The sequence below is a fragment of the Lissotriton vulgaris genome, chromosome 5, assembly GCF_964263255.1.
Source record: "Lissotriton vulgaris chromosome 5, aLisVul1.2, whole genome shotgun sequence".
In the NCBI taxonomy this organism is placed as follows: domain Eukaryota; kingdom Metazoa; phylum Chordata; class Amphibia; order Caudata; family Salamandridae; genus Lissotriton; species Lissotriton vulgaris.
The window spans coordinates 812,850,893-812,867,800 of NC_141693.1; the positions used below are offsets into that span (position 1 = coordinate 812,850,893).

At 45.9% G+C, this 16,908-nt stretch overlaps 1 protein-coding gene across 2 annotated transcripts in view; it reads right to left on the reverse strand.

The window, feature by feature from the left end:
* ECD (ecdysoneless cell cycle regulator) overlaps positions 1 to 16,908 on the reverse strand; it is a 351,511-nt gene that overhangs the window by 186,972 nt on the left and 147,631 nt on the right. For both annotated transcript variants that reach the window (XM_086922289.1, XM_086922290.1), the window contains exon 9: positions 153 to 238. In XM_086922289.1, coding sequence (XP_086778415.1) covers positions 153 to 238 — 86 coding nt within the window. The remainder of the gene's footprint in view (positions 1 to 152; positions 239 to 16,908) is intronic.

Below are 16,908 nucleotides of genomic sequence, written 5' to 3' on the forward strand. Positions count from 1 at the left end.
ATTAACTTGAAAGATGCTTTATCTATCAAAGGCAATCAATTTAAAGTCGACCTAACACAATACTCTAGGAAAACAAAAGAAACAAAACAATGTATAGAATATTTTTGAAGCAAAGTAGCATGCTATGTCAATAACTGTTCACTTATTCTTACCTTTCTGGTTTGTTTACTGATTGTTGAAAATATATCTCTGCCAATCTCAGTAACTCCTTATACCTGATGGATCCTTCCATCTCCCCCTGATCCAAAACAAACCAAAAATATTATATTTACTGTTTACATCCAACCGTTATTTTTTTTACGAAGACAGATAGCGGGGACCCAGTATCATATGGAGGGCCACTTGAACTATGAGATTTTGAGGCCATGTGTTTTTTCCAAATAATTATACATTTACTACATATGCCATCATTTGTTGCACAATCTGCAGATTTTAACAAAAAAATGTTTTTTCAAGCTCAAACTGTTCAAAAGGTACTAAAAATGCTGCGAAATCCGTTGCAGCGCAGTGGAAGACCAGTTGCAAAGGTTGACTAACTTTTCTGTTGCTTATTGCTATATTTGGGTGTTGTAATGGTACCAATGAGGTGCAACCAATGCCCAAACAAAGTGTAAAAATGGCAAGATAGTGAAGTAATACCATCACAAATAGGCCCAATTACGCTGCATAAATTGTCTTTTCTTGTGACATAATTTACTCAACCCTGAAGCATAGTTTGGTCCTATTCCTCCCTTCCTTGCACTTCAGCTGAGCATCTCACCTGTCGGTATTAACCATCCCAGGATGGTTGTTACTTAACAAAAGGTAGGGGAACTGTTTTTGTTAAACTAAAAAAAACATGTGGGCATTTTGTGCCCCACAGATCCCATCCACTTTAATCTCGGAATATGCCCGGGTCATAGGCCTTCCATTCGTTGAGTTCTGGGAACCCCGTTAATTTGGCTATATGCCGGGGGGGTCTTGAACCAGAAAGGTGCCACCTATTGACAGCTCCACAGAACATGGCCCGAAATCAGCTGTAGGGTCCCCACAATGTGCACAGGAAGCACTAGCTGTAGGAAATAGTGGAGTAGGCTCTATGTAGTATAAGATTTTTTTATTAGTTTAAAACTGGTGTTACTTGATACCTTATGAAAGTGGGCTTAACCCAATACTTTTGTGTGCAACTCTCCGAGAAATTCCTGCTCCCATAATATACCACAGTAAGTCTAAGAAGATTTGCATGTTGGTCTGTGTGGCCTTGTAAAGTTAGCTAACAAACCAGTGGCTGTTCCCCGGAGTATATATAGCCTATATCAGAAAGTGGATTTCTTCTTCCCAGTCGATGATGTTCCATTGGATCCATTGGACTCCAAGAGTGTGTTGTACTGAGCCATGTAGGAGAAACTAACCGTCATGGAGGCCAAACTGTTAGGTCAGGGAGGAGAATGGCAAGAGTTTTCAGTCAAGAAACAAGTCCCCAAGTGCTGAAAGTCCGGCTTCGTCCCAGTTGTGTAGGGCAGTGTGAACTAAGTGGACTTGTAGGTGGGGAAGGGCTTGCATAGGGATCGCGGGGGCATGAGGTGTCAGATGACTGGTGATTTGTAGGTTTCTTGCCAAGCATTACAGCACCACTTTGAGGAGGCAGAATGCATTTTAAGGAGGACTAGCCCCCTGGAAAACCAATTTGTAAAGATCTTGACTCCTCCATACTGGATTACCAACTGGTAAGGCGATGGGTTCTGCCCATCAAATTCATCCAGATTTTTTGCTGTTGATCACCTGGTTTTTGACCTTTTACTGTAGGTGAGCCTCTCAACTGTTGAATCACCCATGGTAAATGGACTGCACACGTTTACCGCCACTATCCACCTTTTAAGGTAAGGCTGTTAAAATGCAGCAAGGATAAGGGGCACTTGACTGTTTACACGTTAACACATCTGCACACGTGAGGGCTGCGCAAGGGAGACTCCTGTAGTGTGCAGCCTGGTAACTGCGCACATGTAACCTTGCACAGAGGGAACTCTACAGGACTGGATATTAACCTGGGGTAGGCCTCAAAATGTTAGTGTACACTCATAGGGAAAGTCAGTGTGGTCCACTGTCTTCTCTGCACTGACACTCCATTATACATCTATGGGGAAGACTACCTTAGAGTGCAGCTTCACTTCCCCATGGCCTACTGAGACCAGTGAAGTATCGAACTGGGGAGGATCTGTATGTGAAACCCAAATATGAGAGTTCCAAGAAGATATCTGTATAACTTATGGGCCATCCAGGATTATCATATTTCTCTAGCTCAGCTCAGGATCAGAGATCAGGACCAGAGCCCAGGTCTTTTGTTGCCCTACTGTGCCAAGTTAATTACATTTCTCTCCTGCAGTAGAAACAAATGCCACTCCACACAAAGGGAGTTAATTAATAGTGCTTGACTCAGCTCCTGAGGAGGAAAGAGGTGGGGTTTAAGTAACTGCATCAATCAATCCACTGTCAGACTGTACCAGAGATGAGCCAGCCCAAGTCCTTTGAACAAAGGAGAGAGCCCATACCTCTGGAGCCAACAGAGGAGGGGGCTCCCTTTGAATATTTGGTGGTAAAGGTCCCCCGCAGTGCTGTCAACAAGGGGCGGAGCTCAGGCCCCCAGAGCAAATATGGTTAGTTACTCCTGGGCGATGCCATTTTGAAAATGTCCCAGCAGGCTGGGCAGGAGGGTTGGGACAAGGTAGATAGGAGATAGGAGATGTGGTACCCCAGGATAGGCCAGATGGGCCTCACTTCTGGAACCTTCTGCCTCCACATGAAAGATCTTGCGCAAGGGGGAGAGCTCTCGGTTGGTTGTAACTTTCTGAAGGACACCAGGACTGGAGGCGAAAGCCAAGGACAACTGGAAGCAGGAATCCCCTGATATCCATCTGGACTAAGGACTCTGCCTGCTGTTGACGCCATGAACAGTGGGGCATCCCCAAGGGCCAGGAAAGCTGGTCCCTTACAACCCCCAGAGGATTAATTGGGAAAAAGAACTGGACTTCTACACCAAGAAGGAGAGAAACCCAGGAGGAATTTTAAAAGGAGAAGGCTGGCTTAGGGGCTTGGCAGTGCTGAAGGGAACAAACCCCAAATGGGGAACGCTGCTTCTTCATTTTTATATGTTTACACTCAATAATCAGAGAGTGAAACCCTTCATGCACGCTAAACACCGAGTACTATTTTATGCAAGATTGGAATATTCGGGAGTGAGTGATCCCTTATACTTGTGACAGTGCTGAAGGGGAGGAACCCCAAATGAGGAACGCAGCTTTTCATTAGGGAGCCAGTAGAGCCATCTACCCTGCAAAGTTCACAACCTTAGAGGCCAGAAAGCCTGAGGAAAGAGCTCCAGGTGGCGAGGGTTCGCCACCAAGAGCAGAATAAGCCCAAGATGGAGAAAAACGGCCCACCGTGGCCCGAGATATGGCAGATAAAATGATTTGACCTCTGTGACGCCACCACCCCTCACCCCAGCGAGGTCCGGAGCGCATAAGAATCCACTGGCAAAGAGTTTCCTGCCTTGGTTGGGCCAGGGCAAGAGGGTCGCCAGAATGGAGCAACTGGTGTCATTTTCCTGGGAGGGGCATACGTGGGGCACCCTCCCCAGAGCTAAGAGTGCTCAGGGATCCCAATCCCTCGGTCGGATTTGCTCAAAGAGGAGACAAGATCACCAACACTGGGCCCCTCACTGCCAAGAAAGGAGGCGTGCTGGCACATTCCTGCAATGTAGCGGGAAGGGCCTGGAATCCCACTCCACGCCTCGGTGTGGGGGGGGAACTGTGCTCCCCCAGTAGTGGTAGGTCGTCCTTCCCCGCCATGCCAGTGTCAGGGGGAGCGGATCCCCACCAGAGGAGGCTGAAACCTGCCCATAGGAGCAGGCAGAGAAGGAGACACTGCAGACTCCTGCAGCCGCACACAGTAGTGCGGACTATTTAGAGAGCTGGCTGAGGCAGCCCGGGTTTGGTTCCCAGGGCTGCCCCCAACAAAGTGCATCATTCGAGGTGCCTGAATGGGACTGGGCACCACTAAGGCCCCAGCAAAAAAAAAAGAATAATTGGCATTGCCAATAGATCTTGCCATGGGGCCTTATAAGCATTTATCCATGCAGCACATTATCCTTGCTACTGTGCCGCCATGAATTGAAGAGCTATATAATTACTGTACACTGGGTAATGCAGGCTTAACTACTGTGAAATGTGTGGTACAATTTCTTTGCAGCATTATTTCAGTGTGTTTATTATGAAAGTTATTGACTTTAGTCAAATTTACATTGTTAGAAAGTGTTACATGTATATAGCGCCTACTACCCCTGACGAGGCGTTGATAGTTATTTGAGATCTATTTTGATCGGTCAGCAACGGCTGCCCCTTAATCTGAGCTATATTTTGTTAACCCAAAGACATGACCAATAAGAACTGCTGACTTTCTTATACCTCCACCGCCAGACATTTGAGGGCGGAAATTTACATGAAAAAGTAAAAAACGACAACAAACAATAAGTTTTCAGAGTGTATGTATAAATAGAAATTTTCTTTTCTTTAGGAGTTGCTGCATGTACAAGACAGAGTACATGTAAGGATGGATGAAGCAGGCAGAGGAAAGCACAAACTGCTGAGCAGGCAGAGGGGCTAGAGGGCTAAGTAGGCAGAGTACAAGTAAGGGTGGATGAAGCAGGCAGCAGAGAAGACAGAAGCCAGAGCAGGCAGAGGGCGTGAGCACAGAGCAGCCTGACAGGCACTCATTTGACTACTTACGAAGTGCATCTCCTGCTACGTGTAAAGTGCAGATCAGAGGGCCTTGCCCTTTTGGACAAAAAAGAGAGCAAGGGACCCTGTTGGCAAATGATGGCTACATTAAAACGGAAAACGGCGCGGTCAGTTGCTGTTTAGGAAGGCCTTGTGTGCAAAACCACAGAGATTAGCTCAGAGCTGCCTGTGGAAAGAGAAATGAGCAAGAATGCCTTTACACCAGCACCGCCTCGTGGGAGCCACAGACGGGCGATGCTGGGTGCCAGGAGAGAAGGGGTGGGATAGAAGGAAGGCTCAGAAGACAAGGGGCAAAGGAGAGATACAAGGCAGGAGGGAAGAAACGTGAATCAAGGCATGAGAGAAAAGAAGCAGAAATGTAGAGCACGGAGACTGAGTTAGGGAAGGATGAGTGCAAAAGCGGCATGTTAAAAATTGGGTGAGGGGGTGACCTTGGCGCAGTACTTCTGATCAACACGCACAGGGGGCTTTAAAGTGTGCACTAAAAACGAAGTCACTATTGGAAATAAATTACCTTTAGACAGTTTGCCAGCTGTTGCAATAAATCATGGGAAGAGGTGGCAGCCTCCATCTGTAACGGCCCTTGTTTCAGCCTTCAAATGCATCGTAGGCAAAGAGCTGCCCGTGCTGCCTGGTTTGGCATTGCTGCACACACTCACCCGCACCCGGTTAATGTAAATATCTCGCACAAACAGTTTATAAACGCCACCATCCACGTACATCATGGGCATGCCGTAACCTTCAGCGAAAGGGGCCATTCCATCTCCTGGAGTTGTTAGTTGCCAATTGAGTTCTAAATCGCCCTTAGGTCTGATGTATATTTCGTTTACGCACTGACATCATGACCACAGGTGTGAAGAATGAATGAATGCACTTACAACTCTGTTGGCAAACCATACAAAGAGTGCAGTTGCCCAGTTACCGTGCCCCCTCCACACATTCACTGATTTATCCAATCTAAAAACCTGCCTTTCTTAATGAACTGCCGGAGCATATAAACTCCTTTCTTCACGATGGCTAACTTTAAGGCATTCACATACTGGTGGCGATTGGAGAGTGGGTTAAGGTAGGAGAGGGTGTAGGCGGTGACAAACCTGTTCAAAGAGCATCATTTTCAAGAACTTGAAGGTAATACTCAAACTGACATACTTTTATCAGATAAAAAGGGCTCCACATGCGCTGCACTTCTATCAGTTAAAACAAGCAGGATGGAGCATGCCACAGCGTGCATAAGAAGAGAAAGGCAGCACATGCTTTATGCCGATACCGCAAGCCCGAGAGTTGTGTGCGCGCGCGAGAGCAAACAAAAAGAAAATTTTAAAAAAAGCACGCGAGTGGTGCGCGCGCGGCAGCACCAAAAGTGAAAGTGATCACGCTTCAGATGGCCCCTCGGGCGCTAAAAGCTGGCTGCTGCGTGCATGTACACATGCGGGCACGCAAGCTCTATGCCACAGTGGTTGTATTTTCTGGAGCCCTTACTAAAAGTCTCGCCAGATGCGCTGGTTCAGGCGAGACCTATAAAGAGGGGCCACACGGAAAAAGAAGACCAAGAAAAGGACTGCAGCGGCTCTCCCCGGTGCAGTAGGAGAGCTGCTCATTAAGTATGTGCAAGCTCCCAGAGGAGCACCCCATAACACCTTTTGGGCAAGCAATGCTCGGACCATTTTGTCTGCTGCAGGTGGCCCTAAGACAGCACCAAAGACATCAAGAGTGCAGGGGAGCTGCAGAGGGGCCACAGCTCTCCCTAAGAAATTCCCAAGATGTTTTTGTTGAACAGAATGTACTGAGCCTAAGTTTGCAGGGTCTTCAGGAGAAAGGATCAAGCTGGGATTTTTCTGGTTAGCTCAACCATTCCCCAGGTTGGAGCAGGAGCTCTACAGCTCGGAGTACAGCACCACTAAGGGGCTAAGTCCTTGGCTACAGTTTTTGTCACCTGAAGGTGTTAAATAAAGTACATGTTTTTACAGTGTCCTCTAGTGGCCAAGTCTACGGTTACATATTGTGTGATAAAATTGTGATGTATTTATGATTGGGTTTTCTAAATTTGAAGGCATATGAAAAGCATACAGACATGTGAAGTTCATTGTTTAATATTTTATTGATATAATAATAATGATGATAGTGATCAAAGTGCATGTTTGTAGTGTATGGCTGAAATAAATATGCTTTTCCTTTTCCAAAATAAAAATCACAGACTGGACACTTATTTATTTAGTGTTAATACTGCGTGTCATCGAATGGCGATTACTCGCCCACAACAGCTCCCTTGAGCAGGCCTTGGACTGCTCTGCTCCACCACCCCAAGAAAGTTATGACCCTCAACGGGGTGTTTAGTTCTCAGTAAAGGACAAATGTGGACCTATTAATTACTTGTGCAGGCCACACAACTAATGCCCCGTAACTCATCAAGTTCCCAATCTGAAAGCCAGCAGGCGAGCAACTGCAATTGTGTGTAATAATGGAAAAAGTTGGGAGCCTCCAACTCCCTGTGATCAAATGGTAGTCAAAGTTTATTCCAAGCCACTTGACAACGCCCTGAGTGCTAGATAAGCTATAAGAGGCGCAGAAGCATAACCATTTTAGAGCGGGCAATCCTGCCTGCAACTGACAAGGGTAGCCCCTTCCGAAAGCTCACCTTTGCTCTGCCTGCCCAAATGGCCCAGCAGAGGTTACTCTCCAGGAGATTCTTCCTCAGTATGATATATCTGAAATGCCTAAATAATGGAAGGAGACTCCCTCCCAGCAGAGTGGGCCCCCTCATAGGTCAGAATCAGCTGGGGGAATCAAAGGGGTTAGTGGGCAAAGGCTGGATTTTCGCAAGCTTACACAGAGAACTGATTATATTCCAACGTCGGAGATAAGCCTACAGATGCTGGAATAGTTTGCATGTATATCTTGCAGGCAGAGGAGGACATCATTAGCATTAATGGATATAGCATAAATACTGTTATGTAGAGGTATTTCCCATGTTGTTCTTTCCACCCTCACACAGATCGTAAGTGAATCCATTGCAAAGAAGAAGAGGAGCGGGGGAGAGAGAGGGCATGCCCAAAATATGGTAAATGAGGTGGAAATAAGATGGTCCAGACGGATTCTAGTCAGAGAGGCAGTATATAAGAGCTACACTAGTCTAATTGCCCAGGGCCTGAAGTCGTAATTATTTACTACTCGAACAAGGTAATGCTATTGCAGAGTGTTGAGGGCTAAAATGACACGGGCAGCATTGGGCCAATGCTCAAGAAATGCCTCCATGACTGTCTAAATTGTGGGGTGTCATGGGAGGAGCTGCAGCCAGCAATGAAACCCTTTTGGTCCATATGAACAAGATGGGGGAGTGCCTGAAGAATACAGTCTACAAGAATCTTACTGGGTATTTTGAAATCAGTGTGGAGAACAAATACATGGTGGTGTGAGTCGAGGACTTGGGAGTTTTTTTCCAGGTTTTCGGACAACACCAGCAGTGCCGCTCAGAGGTGGAGGAAGACTCCCACTGAATATAGCGGTCTTGCTCATCTAGGCAAGTTTAGGAGCCATTAGTGGGGAATATGCCTGGTAGAATTTAGGGGAAGCCTGTTTACACAAGGGGTCTTCCCAGGGGCCAGTTCAGTTATAGCTTTTAATGTTGTGGGCCATAATGAGGGCCACATTTTCATGCTTCAAAATTATAGGGAGTTTGGGCAGGTTCAGGTGAGACAAAAATCAGTAGTTCATGGCTACTGGCGTTCAGTTGGGGGCCTTAGAGCTTGGAATAATATTCAGAGGCGGACTGTAGAATATCACATAGGGAGCGGACCAAATTCCCATGTTATACTGAGTCTGCAGGTAACCACCTTAAAGGCCTCTCACTCCACGGGGAGGAGACCATACCCTCATGCTGAATGAAATATGATGTGATGCTCTCCTCCATAGTCGCCACAGCAGCGCAAAATCTTGCAGGGTGATTGGCTGGAGTTGGCATGTGAGTATGGGTGATTAACTTATCCTCCAATGAAGGCGGAGAAGGAGTGGGTTATAATTGGACAAGCCTTTGTCCAGATAATCTGGGAAGGACATAGTGCTTCTGAACAGACAATTTTCTCTAGGCACAAAGACATGTTGTGCCTCGAGTAAAATGAGTAGAGCCGGAGTTGGGGATTATAATTACGCTACACATCTCTGAGAAAACTATAAGTGAGCCAGTCTGAACGTTTCTGAACATTAGAGGTTGTGGGCGCAGAGAGGAGTGGGGGAAGGGATCTGTCAAAGTCAATATGGAGGGTACCATTAACCCCTGCCACCCCACCACCACCACCGCATAGTATCCATGGGATATGTGCCTAAGTTGGCATCTGTCTGGAAGGCTGCTGGAAGAAAATAGGTTGGTTTGTATTAGGAGAATATATGCTGCCGATGACCATGGAACAGCCGTCAAGGAGGCCCTGAAGTAAAACATACCTGCCAGCTCCATCTAGGAGTTGTGAATGAACTGTAAATCGTTCCCCAATTCTAATCCTGATGAGCACCCCTCTGGCACAGGTGGAGTAATTGGTGGCAAACACTGGGTCTCTACATCAACACTGAAGTAAGGGATCCTCTACATTGGTTATATGCTATTCTTGAATTAAAGTTGTTTGGACCTCTTGTTGTTTGAGAAAGAAGTACATTTTATAATGTTTTTGATGGGGATTGCATTCCTTTAATATTCCAAATAATAACGGAATACATTGTACTTAGACAAGGGTGAGAGTATAGGAAAGTGACAAACCACAGAGTCCCAGGGTTTGGTCATTAAGATGTATCATGGTCCGGCACTTACGACCTACTGGTACAAATATAGTAGGCAGCCTACTATTAGGTTATGAACAATAATAAAGACAAAAAGCTGAAACAAACCCATAGGAATACTAACGGTGGGGTGAAACATGCTACCTACCAGTCTTAACTGAAGTTAACAGGGTGTGTGCCCCATTTGGGGTTAGTGTGCGCGTGCAGTTAGGGGCGAGCTAACGAGAGGGATGGGCAGAACTCGCCAGTCATCGGGGTAATAAAGATGAGGGGTCCTTGGAGTGGTAATGGGTTAACATTTGGCTAAAGGAGCAGCAAATCTATTGGTTTAGTGAAGGAGTATCACATTGCATAGCTACGCAGTCATATAGTCAATAAAGAGAGTCTTTGGCCCGTCATAAAAGCACATCAGCAGTTTGTGATGCAATCCTGAGGGGAGGAACTGTGTCACTGAGCTCAAACAAGACGGAGGTGCCACCTTCCCAACCATCAGGGGATTTGGCCGAGGCTGCTCTCTGATGACCCCAAAAGTAGCCGCAACCAATGAAGCTGATTGTTGGCTATCCTGGTCCTGATCGTTTGAGGGTTGCACTGGTGGAGGTCCCTTTCACCCCCGACAAACAATGGTCGCAAGGGGCGAGTTCCATGGTTTGGACCTCGCCTCCTGCGACCAACAATGGTCAGATAGGGGCGTGTCAAGCTGGGAATACATTACTGATCTCTTGATTCAGTGACAAGCATCCTTAAGTGTAGTAAAGATATAGGTGTTCTGATCAAAGACGACTTTGCTGGGCAAAGTAGAGCATATTCCAGGTTAAGTTTCCACTGATTTCTTCTCACCCCCTGGAAAGATGTTCCGTGGCGCTGAACCACCAGAGTGTAATCCGGAAAAATCAGAATCTGGTGGTTATCTATTCTGAAGCGATCAGCTTGTCTCAAGGCATTCAGGATATTAGCACAAACTTTCTAATGTAAGAGTTTAGCCACCACAGGTCGCTGTGGAGCTCCAGTGGAGGGCGGCAGGCTGAGACTCAATGCACTCGATCAAATGAGAAGAAAGAAGAGAGGTCGGACACGGCCTAGAAACTCCTTATCCCCATCTCTAAGCAGTCTATCATGGACTGTCCTTGCAGGTCTTCTGACAGGCCCACTATTCGAATGTTGCTTCGTCTCGATTGCCCTTCAACATCCTTGGCCCTGTCCTCAAGGAACCTCACCTTCTCACTCAACTCAGAAACTTGGTCAGACGCCTGGGGTTGTAGGTCTAGTAGGGGTTTTTCAGATTGCTTAACCTGATCTGCAGGTTTTCTGTGGTCATTGTGGAGTATTCGGACATCCACTGCAACGGCGCAGAATTTTGCTTCGAGGGACTTTCTCAAGGACTCAATGACTTTTAGTATGGCGTCCAACTTGTCAAGGTCCGTCAGTGGGTGTTCTGATGGGGAGGCCTCATTGTAGGTCCAGAACAGCTGGGAGCCCGACATGGCCATCATATGCAGAAAAGAAGGTGGGCTCTGCTGCACACTCCTTTCTTTTTATTGTTTAAATTTCCGTTCCGTTATATCAGACCATTTTTAATCAATGCATGCTAGGTGGGAAGGAGGTAGCTACCCTCCACTAAGGAACTCGAATTATACTGCAAGTGTCGCCTGATCACTTGACTCTGCCTGCACTGCTAATGCAAACCTGTTGTTTGCTCTTTTTTAACCACAGTTTCCGCTCTTTTGTATTATTATATACAGTTTACTCAATATAACTTTATCACAAAAAATGTGTTGAGTACAATAAACATCACAAAATTTGTTTACTAAAAATTCACACTTTAGTCAGTGTAATTCATACAATTCCCCCCCCCCCCCCCCCCCCCCCCCAAAATAATGATCAATCAACATATACAATCTGTGAGAAGTTGGCCTGATGTATGATGCCCACAATTCTGTGGGCACCTTGTATCAGTCCAAACAATCCCTTATGGTGGTGGTTGTAAGTCAACCTTATAGACAGGCTATCCTAGGGGTAGCATGGACTAAGCAGACTTCAGGCTAAACTCAAGAGGGCATGTGAAGCCAGCTGTTTTACCAAAGGCAATCCTGTAATATCAAATGAAAGAACACCACACAAGTTATATATTATAAAAATATATGTATTTATTCTCAGAATAATCCCCTGTACTCTTTATGAGTATAGAAGAACAAGCATTTAAACAAAAGCACAGTTTAACATATGAAAGTTGAACGTTTATGGATGAGGCCGGTGGCCACTCAAATCATATATTAAAAAAGTGGTATAAGTATCACTAAATCGAACAGTGGTAAGGCCTAAGGCCTTGGGAATCGCTGGGGCTACTCGGGACTAGCAGTAATGAAGTCGGGAAAGGCCCGCGGGACTCGGGTGCAGCGTTAAAGCACACGCATGCACCAATGCAAAGTCAATGGTGCGTAAAAGTTACAAAGTTACTGTTTCAGGAGTCTTCCGACTTGACTAGAATTACCAAACTTTAGACTTAGACACTAGAGGTGTATACCACTACAGGAGCACCAGCGTTCAGGAGTTACCTCACCCACAGGAAGCGGGTGCATAGGTGCCAAAGTGTGTAGGGTTTCGTCGTGCAGTTCGATGGTGCCTGGAGATGAAGATGCTGCAGGCGGCCTGAGGAGAAGAGTCCGGTTGGATCCAAGGGTGGATCGAAGATGTAGAGTACCTGAAAGCAGAGGGGACAGAGTCTGGGTCACTCAGCAGTGACAAGGGTGGAACCAGGAAGGAACCAGGCAATGTTGGGCACAATCAGGTGGTTGTCGAGAAGCTTGTCTCCGCTGCCACGTGGACTCTGGGGCACCGAGGATGTCCAGGAGTGGATCACTAGCTGTCCCACGAAGACTCTCGCTGTTGGCGGTGTCGGCTTCCGGATCAGAGCAAACAGACCTTGGCAAATGCAACCCACGCAGGATTCAAAGATCGCTTCTTACTCGGACCAGCAAGGTCAGAGCGGGTGCTCCTTTTCAGGGGAGCGAGGGCCAGTCTGGAGCAACCAGACTAGCAGTGTAAATTCAAAGGTTCGTCGGTACTGGGGCCGCTAGCCAACGGGCAAGCGACCGGACCAACATGCCGAGCAGGAAAATGAAAAAGGGCCCCACGCAGCACTCGGTGAGTGTTGGAGGGGAGAGCTTTGGTGCAAAAGCTGCTCGGGCTGGGGCTTCTCAAACCCCAATGCACAGCGTTGAGGGAGCCTCGGGAGCTGCACGGTCAGCACTTCGAAGTTTTTCCAAGATGGCCAGCCCCACGCTTCAGGTCGCCTCCACGGGTCTCAGATTCGCTGGGACTGTGGATCAGGCTGATGGAAGGCAGGAAAGCTGGGTCTTGTCGATCTCTGTTGCTCGAGTTCCGGCGGGAACTGCAACAAAGCAAACGGTGAGGCGCTGGATGGTGCCTGTTTGCACAGGGTGGTCACTCCTTGACCACAAGGGGGATTCTTCAGTCTTCTATGTCGAGTAGGATGTCGAAGGGTCCAGAGTTTCGTTTCATAAGTTTCAGTCAGGATAATCTGATGTACACTGGCACTGCTCCCACCTTTATTCCAAATCTGTGGGCTGGATAACCTGCTAGGTCCCTCCTATGGGTGGGACCCAGGAAGGGGGTGGTTACACCCCTTTCCCTTTGTACAGTTTCGTGCCAGGACTGGGGCTGGAGTGCCCCAGAACCGGTTTGCCTGGATTTTGCATCAGACACCTTGTGTGCCCCAGGCAGTGTCTAGTTTCTTTCAACCCTCCCTGCTCCAATCCACTATCTCCTGTCTGGGGTGGTGTAGCACCTCCCTGTGACAGGAAACCCTTTGTCCAGACCTCCCCTACCAAGTTTCGGTCAGCAGCAGGTCAGACTTGTGTCGGGGCAGCAGCATCCATTTTGTGATGCTGAGGCTCTGGTTAGGATTAACTGCGTTTTAGCAAAGTAACATGTCTTCTCCCTCTAGACGGGTGGAATGCTACCCCCCGTCACCAGGACTGGCGAGGGGGTAGTATTCCAAAGCGTATGACACCAAACACGGCATGTTTTGATAAAGGCAAACCAAAGTTAGCAAGTAACCACGAGGATTATAATGCACTCAAGAGTATATGGTATGGCAATATCCCGGAACAGCTAAGGGAGTTGGTCCCGATTGCTGAAGACAGGCTCAGCTCATGCTAGAGCACCATCTCACATAAAACCAAGCACTCTGCCTCCAGGATTGTTAAGGTCTGCCATAGGAGTGACTGATAGGTATATATGTGTCCAGATATAGGTTTTAGATATAGGTATACTATATCTAAGCAAGGGGTGATTACACCACCTTGCCCCAGCTGAGTGATCAGCCAGTTGTGTCAATTTAAGTACCAGCCAGGGGTGGCAAAAGATATGCTGCAGCCCCTGGTAGGCCTTGGATGCACCTATGCCCTGGGCACCTATAGTGCACTGTACAGGGGCTGATAAGGTGTCCAGTACCAATTTGGTTATGCACCTAGGGTGCATGGAGTCCATTTTACAGAGAGAGCAGATAGCCTGGGACTCTGATTAGCAGGGTCCCAGGCCAACTACGTCGAAAACCAGCTAAACACAAGGCAAAAAAATCTGGGGTAACCATAGTCAGGTATCCACCTTCCTACACAATCCAAATATACAAAATAATGAATTCACATCAATGATGTCGAAGATCCCAATGCATTTCGAGATTAAATCCCTTCGTCAGGGGAAATGTAAAAATAAAACATGTTTGATCATATTTCTAAAGAAACAGGGTGGGATGAACCAAAAAACAGAGTTCAATACAGAAGTGCATAAAAAGTGCAGACTGTCCCCAAAAAAGTGTAAAAGAACATGACGCACAAAGGCAGTGATTGAAGTGACTGGAAAGGAAGCCGATAGACCTTGATTACCAACATACTATTTTCTGCAGCCTGTAAGAATGGCTGTGTTTCCAAAAGATTGAAGAAGCAACTTGTGGTAACCTGCAATATATATATTTAATAAGGTACCCACTTTAAGATTCAATGATTCTGGATGTGCACAGCAATGAAATGTCAACACTATACGCGACAATCTCCTAATAACGGATCAAGGAGAAATTACAGGAGAAATAAAAATTGCATCATTGCAACTAGGACCGCTTTCTGTCACTCAGGGCCCCGGCCTTACCCCCCCCCAAGAACCACAACATAAACGTGCTGAATCCTACATGATAATTACCAACGAGTTGGTGAATAATAAACGTGACTGCTAGAACTTTCAGTTAATGGCACAAACTCGAGCCTCATACTACATTAAATAGTGAAAACAGTGAATACCTGAGACTAAGACTATCCTAGAGCCCAAACAAAACCGCTGTAGACCTTTCTGTGAGCAACCCGCTACTGCCAATGGCACAAGCTTGTAATGGCTGCCGTCCTTAAATAAGACATGAGGGTGTAGTAACAATATATGGTTGCTAAGGGGCAAAACCCAACAAGGAATTTGTTCCTCAGATTCAATCTTCATCTAAAAGTACCTTAATTATCAATGTACGCCACAGAGCAGACCGCCAATCCTGGTTTCAAAGAACATCATTAATTTCCAATGGAGTTGTACGTCAGCCCGTTTGTTTGTAAAATAACACAATACTTGTGAATCAATACCAATCGGCCTTATATCAAACCAATCAATACTCATTGGAATATAGACATAGTCCATACCCCTCAATGATTCGGCACATCCCGGTGTCTCGAGGTTTCATGCTGTAATTCGCCAACTTAAGTCACAGTTGTGGCACCCCGAACCCGTCTCCCTGTGACACCGGTCTTGAAGCCAGTTTCTGCATTGCACTCACATTATCACATATGCCTAACGCTCATACAAACGACCAGTACCTTGAATAAACAGGCATTACTCCATATCTTCCTTACTGCGTCCCGTCAACACACTCGTTGTAGACCACGCCAAAGCATTAAATCACGCATGGTAATGATCACAGAGAGAGGACTGGAGTTTCTACCATGGCGATATAATACCGCAACCCTAATCCGGGGCTATCTGAAACCTATCTACAATTCCTAGTTACGCGATAGTTGAACGAACGTACTAGAGCCTGTGCACCCCAATGTTGTAGAATGTAAAAAACCTGAATATGTCACATGCGAATGCTCATGCATATAAGCGTTGGTAAGTTTAACGAACCACTCAGGGTGCGCCCACAAGTCCAAATGTCCAAAACATGAAAACAGAACAGGAATAAAATGTAGAAGAAGGTGAAAAAATACTAAAAACTAAAATGCATGCAAAATAAAACTAGTAAGTGCTGTTGTGAGCAAAAAGTAAAACAATTTTTTTGATGCCAATTATATAATCTAAACAAATACATTTTAGCACAAATACAATAACATAATGCATTGAACTGCATTCTGCATACATGTCAGTATGCCCACATCATAACCTTTATCACAGCTTCTTTCTCTATTTACCATCATATCCATTGACATTATAGAATACCTAATTTGCATGTACGTCCCTGTCGTAGCTATTGCTGAGAATTAACTTTATCCTCAACATAAATCATCTAAAACCACGTCTGAGGTCAGGTTTCTGAATGCTGGTACCTGACTCTTAAGATTTATAAAAAACATATAATATCCAATTTGCCATTTAACCCTTTAGGTATCATGAATTCCATGAATTTGATCCACCAAATTTCTCTTTGCGACAGCCATTTGGCATTGTCACGTTCTGGAGTCTGTTTAATTACTTCTAAAACTTGGAACCGTAGTTGTCGAATAGTACAATTGCATTCTGCCCAGTGGGTAGCTAGGCTTTACGTAGTGGCCTTGTTTGTAATGCGGCTCTTATTTTCCGTGATTTGAATTTTTACTTTCCTCTCTGTTTTGCCTATATATAATTTCCCGCAAGGGCATTTAATGCTGTACACAACATATGTGGTGTTGCAATCTGCTTGATCCCTAAGTTTAATGCTCTTCCCCGTTTGAGGGTGTAAAATTGTGAATCCTTCTATTACGTTGTTACAGGAAGTGCAGTTTCTGCATTTTTTCATCCCTGGGTTCACACTTGATGGTTACAAAGGTTTTCTTGCTTGACGTGCCACCAACTCTTTGAGGTTGTTCCTTCTTGTATGTGCAAACAAAGTCTTCTTCATTCTGTAACAATTCCCAGCGGGTGTTCACAATATGCTTGATTTGTCTAGATTCCGTGGAATATTTCGTCACAAAGACCATCCTTTCCTTTTTGGGATTGACTTTAGTTTGTAACAATTCTTCTCTGGATATTGTTTGCAATCTTGTTTCTGCTGACTCCAAAGTGTGCCGACGATATCCCGAGCCAGTAACCTTTCTGTTTTGCTACTTCCTAATTTAGTAAT